Genomic DNA, 17,348 nt, shown 5'->3' with positions numbered 1-17,348 from the left:
GTACAATAAGCAAGGCATTTTGGTCATCTTCATACTAGTATCCTCCCAAAGGCACAATCCTCCTAGCTTTAGACCGAATTCTATAAAGTCCCTCATTGGCTGTCATCTATGAATCTCATGCCTGGGCTCTTTGTTGGGGGCAGAAGGAATGGAGGCTTACACAGATTCTGCAGGGAACTTAATAACCATCTGATCCATTCATAATCAACAGTATGACTTGCAATTCTCAGTTTCCATCACTTAAACATCCTGGACAAACAGTTATGTCCCTCAGTTATCTGCTCCTCATTTTGTCTTACATTCTGTGTCCAAAAAGGATCTACAAATGCTGTGCGGAGTTCTAATACGAGCCCAGCCCAGGCAAGAGGAACAGGACCCAGAAATTACTCTGGCCATGCATAACAAGAGAGTCAAATCTTACTTTGCCTTTGAGGACCCATTACATCATTATGTATCAGTATTACTAGTGAAGGCAAAAAACAAACTTGATATAAGCCCCAGCTCCTCTACCATTTTTCAAAATATGTTGCATTAGTGGAAATTGTCATACCCCCTGGTGATTTAAACCCTGGGATGTAGTAACAAAGTGGGGACCTGATGCTTATAGCAGTTTTGTGTCACCGGGGCTGCAATTACAGACGTCTTCTACAGTCCCTGCTAGTTACTGAGCACTACAAGGCTTTCCCACTAGAACAAAGTACATGACGCAGTGATTAATAGCAGCCAATCAGAATGATTTCTTCAGCCGTATGATTTAGTGATTGGTCAGTACAGACTAATACAAATCCCTGTTGCTCTTTGCACTGCTCCATGGAATAAGCCTGAATGAGTGCCATTATGTCTACACTACATTGTAAACAACAGTGTTAGGTCTTCTGCTATTGTTCCTAAGAGGCTGCGAGAGGCAGAGAATGAAGGTCTGAACCCCTTGGCACTGGAATTTATATATAATTTATAATAATATTCATATTATATTTGACAGATCCGACCCCGCCAAGTTCTCTGATAATTGCTACAGCTGCAACTCACAACATTTCAATATCTTGGGGTAATCCAGCAAATATGGACGGAGTAACAAAGAACTACAGTATTAGTTATTGGAATTCATCAGTTGCATCATCGGTCAGAACTTATACGGAAGTTTCCACATCTTCTACAATTACCGGCCTGACATCTGGGACCAATTACACTATCAGTGTGGTGACAGTCGGTGTCCGGGGGTATCAGAGCACGCCTGTCAGCCAGTTTCTATTCACAAGTAGGTGTTCACTGTTTTTGCATATTTAAAATGTTGTTTAAATACAAGAGTCAAGTGTGTTCTTACTCCTGGTGTCCTTCGTGTATTTCTTCTACATCTGTACAAAAATCCAGCTGAAATTTGTACAGGACTTTCCTGTAATAAAAAGCGCTCACTGGTGCTCTCTCTCCTTGTGCAGGGTGACTGGTCTTGTCTCCGCCCCCTCCTGTAATAAAGACCGGTCACTGCTGCTCTCTCTCCTTGTGCAGGGTGACTGGTCTTGTCTCCGCCCCCTCCTGTAATAAAGACCGGTCACTGCTGCTCTCTCTCCTTGTGCAGGGTGACTGGTCTTGTCCCCGCGCCCTCCTGTAGTTTTCTGCAGGCAGTCTATACTGGGTGGGGCCTGCTGGGTACCTCCCACAGCTCTGCTCTCTGCACAGGCTATATACAGCTCAGTGATGATGTTATCACAATTTTTACAAGGTAATGTCTAGATTTGCAAAGGCATTTTGTGCACACAAAGTGGATTTATATCCTTTATGGCTAGGGAGAAATATAAATATATTTATTTTGTTCCTGGAGTTCAGCTTTAATATGGACTCTAGACAAATATTTTAAAATGAAATACACTTGGGTCTAGTTATGCATTTATTTAAAAATAATTACATGTATTTTTAAATGCTGCTAGAAATGGTGCTGATGCCTGGATAAGGGTTATAATTAGGAAGATGAGCTCTATCATACCATTTATACTGCTTGTGTCATTGAGCAATGTTTCCTTTCACTATTACTTGTAGACTTTCCTGATGCTGACCCTCCTGTCCTCCCGCTGTCCCTGTTCACTTCTTTTTTCTGCATTGAGAACTGTTTTTCTTTTCTATAGAACCGATGCCGGTACAATCCCTACAAAACACGTCGTCTACAACAAGCTCTGTGTCTTTGAATTGGAGCAACCCCTCTGAGTATCAGAGTTCTTACAGCTACAGAATCCAGACAAATGTCACATCTCTATCTGCACTGATCAATAATACAATAGTGAATGCCGATAATCAGGTTACAATAGTGAATCTGACCGCGGGAGAAACATATACATTCCTGTCATTGAGAACTGTTTTTCTTTTCTATAGAACCGATGCCGGTACAATCCCTACAAAACACGTCGTCTACAACAAGCTCTGTGTCTTTGAATTGGAGCAACCCCTCTGAGTATCAGAGTTCTTACAGCTACAGAATCCAGACAAATGTCACATCTCCATCTGCACTGATCAATAATACAATAGTGAATGCCGATAATAAGGTTACAATAGAGAATCTCATAGCTGGAGAAACATATACATTCCTGATATATACAAGAGCCGCTGATACTGTCACTGAATCTGACCCCGTGTCCCTAACTACCTGTGCACGTAAGTGTAATTCAGAATATGAAAAGAAAGTAAGACCTCATTGGCTTCCTTTAATACATCTGCATAACAAGGTAGATTGTGTCATGAATTTAGCCTATTCAGAATATGACAGATTTAGCTTTGTTTAGGCTCATTGGTGTGAGCAGGCGGAATGCAGAGTCATAAAGTCTTATAGAAACACTGGCTAGAGGTAAAGAGAACCTGTGACTAAGAAAAGAGTTATTGGTCATTCAGCAGCTCAAAGATGGATGAAGTCACTTGCTGCTGCAATGTTTATTACTCTTACTAGGGGTAGGCAACCTCTGCACTCCAGTGCTTGTGGAACTACGTCCCGTGAGGCACTGCAAGACTCTCACAGTCATGCAGGGGTGTATCTACCACAAGGCAAACTAAGCATCTGCCTAGGGCAGCACTTTCCAGGGGGGCGGCAGAAAAGGCCACCCCAAACCAATGAGGCGGACAGGGCCGGACTTGCCTTTGCCCCAGTGGGCCGAGGCTGGGCGGCACAGAATCAGGCAGCGGCGGCTGCCTAATGAGGCAAACTACGTGGCCGCAAGGCCCTAAGAGCGGCTGCCTAATTAGAGAGCTGCCCGGCGGAGGGGAGGGCCCAGTGAGATGCGGTCTGGCTGGCTTTGTACAGGAGGTCCACATGGAGAAGCAGCGGGTGGCTCGGGGCTGGCCATAGCATGTGATCTGATGGCAGGATGTCCCAGAAGCAGGCTGCGACTGCAATGTATCCTGTTGGTACTGATGGCACTTTTAGCTGCAGGTAAGAGGATCAGCACATGTATGCAAGGAAAGGGACTATGCACAGTCCTCCTGAGACCCTGCACAGTCCACCATAGACCCCACACAGCCCCCCATAAACCCTGCACAGCTTTCCTGAGACCCTGTACAGCCCACCTGAGACCATGCACAGCTCTCCTGAGATTGAGGGGGTGCCCGAGTTTAGTCTTGCCTAGGGCAGCACAAAACCAAAATACACCACTGCAGTCATGGCATGACATCCAGAGGCAGAGGCATGATGGAATCAGTTGTAGTACCAAGGTTGCCTACCCCTGTTAATGCAATTTCAGGGTGCAGTCCACAGCTATGCATTCTGTTATGCTTGTTGGATTTGGTGTCTAGGATTCCAGGGAGTGCATCATCAATAGAGATAACTGGAATGACATACAAATGCATTATTAATGCACCAGAACAATGAATAATAATAATGATAAGAGTTAAGAAAGGTATAATTAGAATGAAGCTAGCATAACTATATTATTACTGTATTCATATACAGAGAAGGAGGTACATTAAAGGGCCAATATAACTCAAAATATCACATTCTGATATATTAATTGCAAGAACTTGCGCTATTGGAAATTGGGAATGATAAGATATATATGGTATTAAAAATGATATTACAAATATTATTAAAAAATATTATTAAAAATATATGTGTTAAAAATGATAAATAGTGAAGGATAGTTTTTCTAAAAGGGTATGGGAAGCGGATGGACTAAGGGCAATAGGCCCTTAATTGGATGTGTATTCTTAGAATGTACAGCGCTAGCCCTCCTTTAGACAGAGATGTAAGAAATCAAACGTTTAAGATCAGGGTTTGAGGTAGGCAGTTGAAACTAAAATATCAAACATTCAGTGCAGGGGTGTATCGCAAAAGCTCAATAATTTAGATTAAATCTATGTGAATGGTTGTCTATAACAAGTGATCAAAGGATGTATGAAAATTATCTAATAAATGTTTAAAAAACTGTGATAAACTGTGAATAATTGTATCAGGTGTGAATACATATATTATGAATAAACAATGTGTAACCATTTAGATAAACTGAAACAAAATTAAAATAAACTTCTATCAATATATCCGTGAATAGTCCAAATCTTTTGTAGTTTTTCAAATTTTGTAGTTTTTTCTTCGTTTTTTCTTCTGTTTTTGGATTTGTGTTGGACACATTATTGTACTGATTTTTCACTGTGGAAGTTTTGGATTTTTCGTTGAACACATTATTGCACTGAATTTTCGTTGTGGAAGTGTCTTACATTTATGGACTTTTAAAGATTTGAAAAACTACAAAAGATTTGGACTATTCACGGATATATTGATAGAAGTTTATTTTCATTTTGTTTCAGTTTATCTAAATGGTTACACATTGTTTATTCATAATATATTTATTCACACCTGATACAATTATTCACAGTTTATCACAGTTTTTTAAACATTTATTAGATAATTTTCATACATCCTTTGATCACTTTTTTATAGACAACTATTCACATAGATTTAATCTAAATTATTGAGCTTTTGCGATACACCCCTGCACTGAATGTTTGATATTTTAGTTTCAACTGCCTACCTCAAACCCTGATCTTAAACGTTTGATTTCTTACATCTCTGTCTAAAGGAGGGCTAGCACTGTACATTCTAAGAATACACATCACATTTTGATAACTGTATGGAAACTAAACTCTCTCTCTAGAAATGTGAGCTAACCCCTTAATAGATTGTGCCCAAGCCCTGAATATAATGCTCGTAAGTTTACCTTTTTTCACAGTCCCAAACACCAGTTTCAGTAGTAGCCTGTAGCAACAACTAGTCCACTGAAGAGTTTCTTCTTGGGGAGTGTGGGCAGGACACAGGATGGCGAGTAACTCTTAAGGCCTGGCTAGTAGCTCAGGACTTGAAATTTTGAGCCCTGGTCTATAAGATCTGGTCTTGTAAAAGCCTCCATTGTGTAGTTATCTGAGAGCCCAGAGACTGGGTGCCGCCATCTTAGATGTGATGTCAGAAGTTCCAGTAGACTTAGAGTTGTCATTAAAGTGACGCTGTATAGTACTTCCATTCTCTCCTCCCTCAGCAGCTACATAAAAGGTTATGTAAAAGGTGAAGGGGGTAGAGGAGCTCGGACAACATAGACAGCAATTAGACACACCCAGAAGAGGAGAGGGCTATGATGTGCAATGAGGGAGGGGGCTATGCCAGGGAATTGGCTCTTTCTGAAGTAGTCAAATTTCCAAAGCAGTGAATAAAGTCTGTTCCCACTCCTGTCACTGACACAGGTTTGTAACATTAAAATAATTAAGTCTCATATTAAACATTAACCTCCTACATTAAGTATAATACAATATTTTTTGGATAGTGGTCCTTTAAGTAACTAGAAAAGTGTATAGGTTTGGGTTTGGGGGTGGTATTAATACAAATGAGTTTATGTGACCACCATGAGGTGGTTTTCTGAAAGGTTGTTGTTACATTGGTGAGGAAGGGTTCTAGTACCGTGAAAATAGACTGAAGAGCAATTTTGGGAATGCCCCCCCCCCATCTCTTCTTTGGAACATTGTTTTGCCTGGTCATGTACTATAAGGAGAGCATCCAAGTAATCTTCCTACTAGTATCCCAAAGGGACAATCCTCCTAGCTTTAGACTGGCTCTAGATAATACTTCCTTCCTACATAAACTCACTAGCTCCAAAAATTATATAAAGTTCTTCATTGGCTTTCATCTATGACTCTCATGCCTGGGCTCTTTGTTGGGGGCAGAAGGAATGGAGGCTTACACAGATTCTTCAAGGAACTTAATAACCATCTTATCCAATCATACTCAACAGTCTGACTTGCAATTCTCAGTTTCCATCACTTAAACATCCTGGACAAGCAGTTATCTGCTCCTCATTTTGTCTTACAGCATATGTACAAAAAGAATCTACCAATGCTGTGCGGAGTTCTAATACGAACCCAGGCAAGAGGAGCAGGACCCAGAAATTACTCTGGCCATGCATAACAAGAGAGTCAAATCTTACTTTGCCTTTGAGGACCCATTACATCATTATGTATTAGTATTACTAGCGAAGGCAAAAAACAAACTTTATATAAGCCCCAGCTCCTCTACCAGCTAAGCACCACCTTCTGTACTAGCTTAGCCCCTTTTTCAATGAACCTGCTCTTGTTTTGCTTATGGCTACTGTGGATTCAGACATTCAGAAATAAATGATTAAGAGGTGCTGGGATTTTCAGGCTTAATTAAATGATCCAATGTAAGGATGCTTTCCAAACAAGCCGCTCTGGTAAAGGCAGCTGGGTACTCAGAGCATAGGTGTGTGCAGGGGGTGTGCCAGGGCACACCTTAATCACCCCGAGCACAACACCAAAACCACAACAGCAGGCACTGTGTTTTTAGTCACTGAGCCAGTGGAGGGATCACAAAGATCTCTCTGTGACCAGCTCAGTGATGTAGAGTGCAGCATAGCTTGCCACTTGCATTACAGCCACAGTTCTTGGTGCCCAGGAAGCTGCAAAGGAACATGGCTGTTGCTTCCCATCCAATCAGGAAGCTGGGTGGTGGTCACATGGCCACATGCCAGGCTCCCTGCTTCATTACTGCTGGAAGAGGTAAGGGACAGTTGAAGAGGTGGGAATCCAGGATGCCTGAGGTCTGTGTATGTATGAGATATATATAGTTACAGGTATTTATATAGCACTGGCAATTTACACAGCACTTTACATAGTTGCACATCCACCCCTACTGTCAAGGAGCTTACAATCTAAGGTCCCTATCTCACATACATAGAGGGCCAATTTTTAGAGAGGAGCCAATTAACCTACCAGCATGTCTTTGGAGTGTGGGAGGAAACCAGAGCACACCCACAGGGAGAACATGCAAACTCCTTGCAGATAGTGATCTGGCTGGGATTTGAACCAGGGACCCCCAGTGCTGCAAGGCAGAAGCACTAACCACTACGCCACCACTATGTTCCCCAACTTGCTACTTAAACTCCTCACATAACAGCCACAGTCCTCGGTGCCCGGGAAGCTGCAAGGGAGCGTGGCTGCTGCTTCCCAGGCTTCCCATCCAATCAGGAAACCGGGCAGGTATAAAATGAATTTGTATCCATGCATCAATACAGGATCTAACAAAGGCTAATGTGCTGGCACTGCCATAAAAAATGGAAAAACAATATGGAAGCTCATGGGCCTAGAGCAGGTCTAAAGCATGACTCTTATGAGATGCACTAAAACCTTAAGATGCCAAGTACCACACATATTCCTCTATCAGAGCATTTGGTTTCTTACAACGGTACAGGATATTTTTTTAAATATGTTGCATTAGTGGAAATTGTCATACCCCCTGGTGATTTAAACCCTGGGATGTAGTAACAAAGTGGGGACCTGATGCTTATAGCAGTTTTGTGTCACCGGGGCTGCAATTACAGACGTCTTCTACAGTCCCTGCTAGTTACTGAGCACTACAAGGCTTTCCCACTAGAACAAAGTACATGACGCAGTGATACTGCAGTGCCAGCTAGCTCCGCCCAATAGTTTCCTATTGTCCGGTGGCTCTGCTGCTGTTTTAAAAAAAAGGAAAAAAGAGAAAAAAACTTTCCCGGGCGCTCTGGGAGCCTCCCCCTCCCGGCCGCCAAGGAGAGAAACACCGCTGTGTCTTTTTTTATTTATTTTGGCACGAGCGATGCCCCCGCCCTCTAGCATTGTACCCGCCCTCTGCTGATGGACCTGATGGGTGGAGCTGTACGGGCTATTGTGAATAGAACCGAAGGGGTCCTGCGGCCGAAGCTAGCCCGAAGGATCGGCTGAAGCTACAACCAGATCCTTCGGCAGCTTTGTGAATAGACCCCAAGTGTGTTCTTACTCCTGGTGTCCTTCATGTATTTCTTCTACATCTGTACAAAAATCCAGCAGAAATTTGTGCAGGACTTTCCTGTAATAAAAACCGCTCCCTGCTGCTCTCTCTCCTTGTGCAGGGTGACTGGTCTTGTCTCCCCCCAGCCTGTAATAAAGACTTTTTTTAAAGTTAAACAAAAAACAAAAAAATTAAATCATCAGACCGCCAGGGAGGCTAATCTGTCAGTCCGCTGGATGTGCGGTAATACTGTATGTACGGTAGCTTCGGCTACATACAGTATACTGCGCTGAGCCAATCACGGCAGGCTTTGTATTAATGAATACAGGCTTTGTATTCATTAATACAAAGCCTGCTGTGATTGGCTCAGCGCGTATACTGTATGTAGCCGACGTATATGTAGCCGACATACCCGGCGTATAAGACGACCCCCGATTTTCGGCCGATGTTTTTAGGTCTCAAAACCCGTCGTATACGGCAAATATGGTATACAGTATATATTTAGTTATTATTTTTTCTTTTGTTTCTGGAGTTCAGGTTTAATATGGACCCTAGACAAATATTATAAAACAAAATACACTGTCCAGTTATGCATTTACTGTATTTAGAAATAATTGCATGTATTTTTAACTACAAATGCTATGCAAATGCTGCTACAAATGGTGCTGATGCCTGGATAAGGGTTATAATTAGGAAGATGAGCTCTATCATACCATTTATACAGTTTGTGTCATTGAGCAATGTTTCCTTTCACCATTGCTTGTAGACTTTCCTGATGCTGACCCTCCTGTCCTCCCGCTGTCCCTCTACACTTCTTGTTACTGCATTGAGAACTTTTTTTTTCCATAGAACCGATGCCGGTACAATCCCTACAAAGCACGTCGTCTACAACAAGCTCTGTGTCTTTGAATTGGAGCAACCCCTCTGAGTATCAGAGTTCTTACAGCTACAGAATCCAGACAAATGTCACATCTCCATCTGCACTGATCAATAATACAATAGTGAATGCCGATAATAAGGTTACAATAGAGAATCTCATAGCTGGAGAAACATATACATTCCTGATATATACAAGAGCCGCTGATACTGTCACTGAATCTGACCCCGTGTCCCTAACTACCTGTGCACGTAAGTGTAATTCAGAATATGAAAAGAAAGTAAGACCTCATTGGCTTCCTTTAATACATCTGCATAACAAGGTAGATTGTGTCATGAATTTAGCCTATTCAGAATATGACAGATTTGGCTTTGTTTAGGCTCATTGGTTTGAGCAGGTGGAATGCAGAGTCATAAATATAGAAACACTGGCTAGAGGTAACGAGAACCTGTCACTAAGAAAAGAGTTATTGGTCATTCAGCAGCTCAAAGATGGATGAAGTCACTTGCTGCTGAAATATTTATTACTCTTACTAGAGGTAGGCAACCTCTGCACTCCAGTGCTTGTGGAACTACAAGTCCCATGAGGCACTGCATGACTCTGACAGTCATGGACATGACTCCCAGAGGCAGAGGCATGACGAAAATCAGCTGGAGTGCCAAAGTTGCCTACCCCTGCTCATGCAATTTCAGAGTGCAATCCACAGCTATGCATTCTATTCTGCTTGTTGGATTTGGTGCCAGGTTCCAGGGAGTGTATCTTCAATAGGAATAATTGAAACAACATACAAATGCAATATTAATCCACCACAACAATGAATAATAATAATAATAATAATAATAATAATAAATCAGTGGTGTGGATGGGCACAAGTACATAATATGCCCAGGACCAGGCCACTCTTATCAATAACCAAGCAGTACCCAGAGTTCTCAGCTCCATGCAGCTCCATGTTAGAATTAAGAAATGTATAGTTAGAATGAAGCTAGCATAACTATATTATTACTGTATTCATATATAGAGAAGGGCCAATATAACTCAAAATATCACATTCTGATAACTGTATGGGGGCTAAACTCTCTTTCTAGAAATGTGAGCTAATAACCCCTTAAAGGAGAACTATGGGGGGGGGGTGATTTTCACTCATCCTCATAGTTCTAGCCGACCTGTGACAATTAAACTGTCACAGGTCGGCTCAGTAGATCGGGAAGTGAGCGAACACATACCGGCGTTCGCTCACTTCTCGATCCTGTCACGGCATAGAGCCGTGACAGTTGAGGGACTGGATTCCCCCCTCCCCACTCCGATCCTCTAGCGCTGACTGGCGAAACGGACGTGTGAGGTGGTGGGTACAGCTGGCTCTGCCTCTAGATAGGCAGAGCCAGCTGTCACTCACGCAGCTGGGCGGATCCAGACATAATTGTCGGGATCCGTTTCAGCTGCGGCGTCTCAGTATACCACGAGCTGTAGCTCGTGGTATACTGGACAGGAGGACGCTAATTTGTGTCCTCCCGTTACCCTTAGGAGAACTATGGGGAAAAGCCCTAACCCCATAGATCTCCTTTAATAGATTGTCCCCAAGCCTTGAATATAATGTAATGCTCTTAAGTTTACCTTATTTCACAGTCCCAAAGACCAGTTCAAGTAGTAACCAGTAGTACCAACTAGTCCACTGAAGAGTTTCTTCTTGGAAGTGTGTGCCGGACACAGGACAGTTGAGTATTTGCACCTCATATCAAACAGATCTAACAATATGCCAGCCTACCACTGTATATTAAAAAAAGGTGGGGGGAATATTAGAAGCTCATTGTTAGGGATTGTTTGGACTTTAAATCTGTATCTTGTCTGTATTTACATGATGATGGTTTAATGAAAATTTACATTTATCTGATTTTTCTTCCTCTTAGTCCCTGGACAAGTTTCTATCATCACAGTGAGCAATAACAAGTCACCGAATTCTCTGGTGGTGAACTGGACGGCACCAGCAGGGAAAGTGTCTAAATATATTGTCAGTAAAACCGGAGATGTAAATAGCATACAAGAAACTACTTCTCTATCAGTGACGTTCCCAGGATTACTACCAGGCAGGAACTATACCATCACCATACAGACAGTCAGTGGGGACTGTAACAATATTGCCACATCGGTGACCGAGGCCACGTGTGAGTATGATCCGGTCATGTGACCTGCTGGGCATAGCATGAGCGCTGTATTCATAATCTGTACATTGCTCAGTGTTCATACTATAAATCCTCAGCTGTCTCTTCTTATTAATTTGTCGACCCTCCATGAACTTAGATGAGGATATTTTATATTGTGGGGGCCCCCAGTGTTCAGGAAATGGGGTATAAAAGGTATTATTGACATAAAATGTCCCGTATTTACTGGTAGACAGTAAGAGAGTATAATATTGTGAAGCTTTTACATAGTCTATAAGATCTGGTCAGTATTTAATTTAGTATATAAATATGGCAACAACATTCAAAAACGTATTATACAATTTAAAAATCACGCTGATTGTGTTGTTGTGTGGGCCGGTGCACACCTAGGCAACACCCCACCGCAATCGTGCACGATTCCGCGCGGATTGCCGCACGCTCAGGAGTCGCCCAGGTGTGCAACGATAGCGCTGTGGGTGCCATTATTTTCTAATGGCACCCCAGTCGCGCTGGCGGATCGCATGGTTTCCCACTGCGATTTCGTCCGTGCTACCGAACACAATCGGGGGTAAAACAGCCGCGCGTCATGTATCGCAGAAAAAAGGTACTTGTTGAAACCGCTATAATTAAAGCTCCAAATCTGAGTTAAAGGGGGGATCGGTGTATCAATGACTGAGAAGATGAGGTGTGAAATGCGCATAGTTTATAAACTCTCTTTGCCTCGTTCCTGGTTTCTGACACTGTGTTATTTTATTGTTAATGTGAATTTTCACTGGATTTTGATTGAAGTTGCAGAGAATCTGTCACTTTGCCGAATCAAGGTAAAGTGACAGGTTCTCTTGATAGGACACCCCTCACACCTACTAATTGTCTCTTTCACCTCCTCACTCACCATTCCGTTTGACTTGGTTATGCCCAGTACTTCCTGGTATGGGAGAGCTTATGAGCTTATCTCCTTCCTCCCAGGCTGTAGTGCTCGGTCCTCGGGGGTCAGACGCCTGGCATTAGCATTGTCATGTGAGGTAGGAGAGAAGGTCAATAGCTCTGCGTAAGCTCTGACACTGAGCTTACACCGGGAGCAGATTCAATTGGTGAAAGGAGCAACATGGCAGCTTGTTGAAGGTATGTATCAGTCTCACGCTCTTGTTATAGAGACCCTGTCACCAGACCATACATTTTACCATAATTCTTCTAATAAGATTATATGACTAATTAGTGCATTTTATGCATGCCATTTTCCTGCAACAGCCTCCATTGTGTAGATATCTGAAAGCCCCGAGACTGGGTGCCGCCATCTTGGATGTGCTATCAGCAGTTCCAGTAGACTTAGAGCTGTCACTCAAGTGACACTGTATAGTACTTCCCTTCTCTCCTCCCTCAGCAGCTACATAAAGGGTTATGTAAGAGGTGAAGGGGGGTAGATGAGCTGGGTCACCATAGACAGTAATTAGACACTCCCAGAACAGGAGAGGGCTATGATGTGCAATGAGGGAGGAGGCTATGCTAGGGAATTGGCTCTTTCTGAAGTAGTCATATTTTCAAAGAAGTGAATAAAAACTCCCTTATGGAAAGGAAAACCCGACAAGTAATCATGTAGAATGATTAATTTACCTGTGCTCTTACCTGTAATATTTTAAGTTGGTGACAGGGTCTCTTTAAATGTAGACGAATATTATGGGGGGAGATGCTAGCTTGTGTCCAGCCCACTGGACTGTCCAGATGACTGTAACTAGGTAATATCTGGCATATTATCATCCAACAAATATCTCCGTTTGCTTTGTGTGCCCTCTACTTTTATTTATTAAAAAAAATAAAATTATTTAATTTGAAAAAAAGGGAAAAATCCTTCCAGCCCACACAGCTTTCCTTTTCAGGTTTATGTGACCTCCACTGTGTTGGCCTGTGGCTGGCAGTTACATTTATATTAGGATGATTGCAGCTGAGATTTTATTGGCTTCCTGTGTGGAGATAAAATGTGATAAGTGAACAGCTTTGTCTCTAATCCCAAACAAAAAGTTTTGCATTGTATTGTTCCTTCCGATACCATCCAATCTCCATCCAATCCAACCCCAATGTATAGTTATGTTATGAGAACCATAGGTTCTTTAATAAATTTAGGATGTTTTCCATTTCCAGATCCGAGTCCACCAGGAGACATCACCTTCACCGACATCAAAACAAACAACATCTCATTGTCTTGGGGAGAGCCAATAAATATGACCGGTGTGATAAAGTCATATACTATAACTTACTGGAATTCTTCTTCTTCTCTAAACTGGACTGTGACAAGCAACACAACAAATGCCGCCCTTGCGAGCCTGACATCCGGGACTAATTACACGGTGTCCGTGGTGACAATTGGAGTCCGGGGGTATCAGACTACGCCTGTCATCAGATATGTCTTCACAAGTAAGTTAATGTTCCTTCTGGAAGTTCTGTGCAGTCGAGTATGTTCTATTGGTTTGTCAGGCTTGGGATGATCTTATTGATGGTTCAGTGGGGTCAAGATTCCTGGTTGTGGTAACTGTGACATGTACTGTACAGGTAACAAGTGTCTAAAAAAAATTAGAATGTATTTTAACTACAGGGGAACATCAAAACCCCAACTTCTGGAGGTGATCAATGCATATACATCAGAGCTAAAAGACTCCAGTTTCAAAATCTCGTGTCCATGTAGAAAACACATCTGATGAGAAGACATAATTTTTGCTGCCAGATTCAGCACAGCAGCTAGCAGAACTTGCTCATGAGATACACAAACTGTGCAGATGTATACAATGGAAAATCCCACTATGTCCCTGCATAGCAACACTTACCTAGGGGTCTGTTTATATAAAAAAAAAATCATACATTTCCCCCCCCCCCCCACCAAAATGTTTTGTACATAAGGCCCATGCGAATTAACTAGCTGTTACATGAATGGGGCAAAATCAAATGTTCTTAGGCTATTTTGTCCTCTGATTGAAAGGTCTACAGATAATATGTGTCTGTGAAGGTTCTCATTCATCCGGATCATGGTATATCTGTAAAAAATAAATCAAGGCAACTAGACTGGCTGTATTTTTCGTGAAGACGTTTCACTGGCCATCCAACCAGCTTTCTCAATTCAGAATGACTTGTACAAAAATTATCTGGGAATAAATATGGTGAATGTTGCTCCAATCCACATAATCTGTTAATGGCAACCATGTGTTGATTGCATTTGCATAATTGGAGTCTAGGGGGTGTTAATAACTTGCCCAGAGAGAGGTGTTAAAGCATTGTATGTGGCCGACAATATATGTCTCACCCGCCCCCCTCCCCCACACCTCTATTCCAGCTTGGCTTTGCCATTTTTACATAAATGACCTCTTTCACACCTCTTTTAAACCAGTCCTCCTCCCTGTCTAAGATGCGACTGTCTCAAAGGAGTGACCTTTTTCCTTTAGGTGTAGGTACACTGCTGAATCCTGACCAGAGGGTTTGGCTCTTCCATGCTGTGCCATACGCTGGTGTAGCTGCTGTTTTGTTTCGCTGACATACAATTCTGAGCACTCCTCACTGCACTGGAATGCAGACACAATGTTGTTCATCTTGTGTTTTGGCATTGGGTCTTTTGGGTGAACCAGTTGTTGCCTCAGTGTATTGCTGGGTTTGAAGCCGACAGGGATTTGTTGTTTTTTTTAAAACCCTTCTGAGTTTCTCAGACACCCCAGCCAGTGGCGTAACAACTGGGGGGCGGCCGATGCGCTGGCCCTTGGCGTAAAGTTTTTGGCTAAATGCCGAAAGTGCCATGTTCCTGCCGTTTTGTCAGTGCAGCCGTGATTTCTTTCCTCTGCGCTGGGATAAAGAGCAGCGAAAGTGACAGCCAGCCAAGCGATGCAGGAAGAGACCGCCGGGATCGGCCGGTGTCTCTCCTCCCACACCGCTCAGCCGCCTATCACAGTCCTACAGAGCGGTGTGGGAGACAGCCCACGCTGTCACAGGAGGCTGAGCTCTCCTCCCTACACCGCTCGCTCAGCCTCCTGTGACAGCGTGTCAGAGAAGAGAGTGAGAGCAAACACTCAGTGATCAGTGATCGCTGAGTGTTTGTAGATAATTGAGGACCTGGTATGTATACTATATCCTCAATTATGAATGAATGGGAGTGATCTATATCCCCTCCTGTTCATTCATAATTGTAGTTATAGTAAACATACTATATTCTCAATGAACAGGAACACTCAGTATAGAAGATTCATGTTCATTGATAACGAGGGACACAGAAAAAGAGATTGAGGACTCTGTGTTCTCAATCTCTTTTTCTATTTTAAAAGGGAAATATCAGGGGTCTGTTTAGACCTATAATATTTCCCCGGAGCCCCTAAAAGTAAAGAAAAAATGTAAATATTTAATAAAAAATGAATTAATAAAACATTTTTTTTTTGGTTACGCCACTGACCCCAGCTACATATGGGATGACCAAATTCTTCAGTTTGTCATGCTTTTCACCCTCACTGCCTTTCTTGGCATTTTTTCCTCTTCTTCTTTCGGTTTTGACAAAAGCCCAGTCTGGGTAACCGCAAGTTTTAAGGGCCCCCCTGAGGTGTTTGAATTCCTTCGTCTTGGCCTCTGTTCTGGTGGGCATTTTCTCTGCCCAGTGGTGTAGAGTTCTGATGACTCCCAGTTTGTGGTCTAGAGGGTGGTGGGAGTCAATTTTTGTGGTCTAGAGGGTGGTGGGAGTCCCAGTTTGTGGTCTAGAGGGTGGTGTGAGTCAATTTTTGTACAAGTCATTTTGAAATGAGAAAGCTGGTTGGATGACCAGTGAAACGTCTTCAAGAAAAATACAGCAAGTCCAGTTGCCTTGACTTATTTTTTACAGATACCGATAATATGGGTAGTAGTAAAAATAGGTTCATTTGTATACAACATTGAGTAAATGGGGAAAATGCCACATTATGTCCACTTGGTAATAAGGGTCATAGGACATATCTACTGTACATCTTAGTAACAAGAGATACAATGTAACCATTGTAGAAAATACTGGAGGGATCTCCAGCAGTAGCGCTGATTACATTTAAATGGTAATTCCCTCCAGCATTCCCAGCAATGAAATCATGGCTGGTGGGTATCATTTGGGCAGATGAAACATAATTTTCATCTTTCAGCTGCACTGCTATTTAGCTATTTCTCTATCTTTTAATTTTTAATGCTGAATGTTTTTCTTATCTACAGAACCAATATCAGTGAATGCACTGCACTATACGTCCTCTACAACAACTTCTGTGGCTTTGAGTTGGACTCAACCAGCTGAGTATCAGATCTCTTACAGCTACAGAGTGCAGACTAATGAAATTTCGCCATCTACATTCACAAAGAATACAATAGTGATTATTGAATCAGCTAATATAACGGATCTGACAGCGGGAGAGACGTACACATTCATTGTATATACAAGAGCAGCTGATAATGTCACTGAATCTGACCCTGTGTCACTAACTACCTGCACACGTAAGTATAATTTAAAGTGGAACCATGGGCAAAAGAAAAATGTTATGAGGCCTGTCCATAACATAGCAGATTTTGTTTCCTTGTATTCTCTCCTGTAACATAACATTATTACTTGTCGATGCAGCCAGTAGATCCTTTGATTTTTCACTTCCTGTAATAAGGGGACAACACTGTACATTCTGTCCTGAAATCACTGCAACGTTGTCACTCTGTAGATGAGGTAGTATAAAATGATCATGTAGTTTTGAATCAACTTTCACTAAGTGACAGACACATTTAAGCCAAACTTCAGCTTTTTAAGAAGTTACTCCAGTTTTTTTTTCTCCTTAGTTTAAACCACTTGAATAAAATCTGACCATTATAAACACCCCCAGTCATGGTCTGTTCCATCCCCTGTAACTGTAACTTTTTGTGGACGGCTTGGTCTGCATGCAAAGATGGAGAAAATATACTGTAAATAAAGGCAATGCAAATAAAAAGAGAAATTCATATACTTAATACTGTTATTACAGCTGTTAGCCCCATCAGAATGCATTTGTTTTTGCTATAGTGCATCTTTATAATC

At 42.2% G+C, this 17,348-nt stretch overlaps 1 protein-coding gene across 1 annotated transcript in view; it reads left to right on the top strand.

The window, feature by feature from the left end:
- The first annotated feature begins 1,062 nt into the window (after nt 1-1,062).
- The window catches only part of PTPRJ (protein tyrosine phosphatase, receptor type J), a 48,406-nt gene continuing 32,120 nt past the window's right edge, over nt 1,063-17,348 (top strand). The window contains exons 1-3 of the mRNA XM_018554962.1: nt 1,063-1,258; nt 11,063-11,317; nt 13,451-13,723. Coding sequence (XP_018410464.1) covers nt 1,063-1,258; nt 11,063-11,317; nt 13,451-13,723 — 724 coding nt within the window. The remainder of the gene's footprint in view (nt 1,259-11,062; nt 11,318-13,450; nt 13,724-17,348) is intronic.

The sequence above is a fragment of the Nanorana parkeri genome, unplaced genomic scaffold (genome assembly GCF_000935625.1).
Source record: "Nanorana parkeri isolate BGI_ZX_2015 unplaced genomic scaffold, ASM93562v1 scaffold10, whole genome shotgun sequence".
Taxonomy (NCBI): Eukaryota; Metazoa; Chordata; class Amphibia; order Anura; family Dicroglossidae; genus Nanorana; species Nanorana parkeri.
Note: the sequence above shows the minus strand (reverse complement) of the source record. Positions and strands in the feature narration are given on the sequence as shown.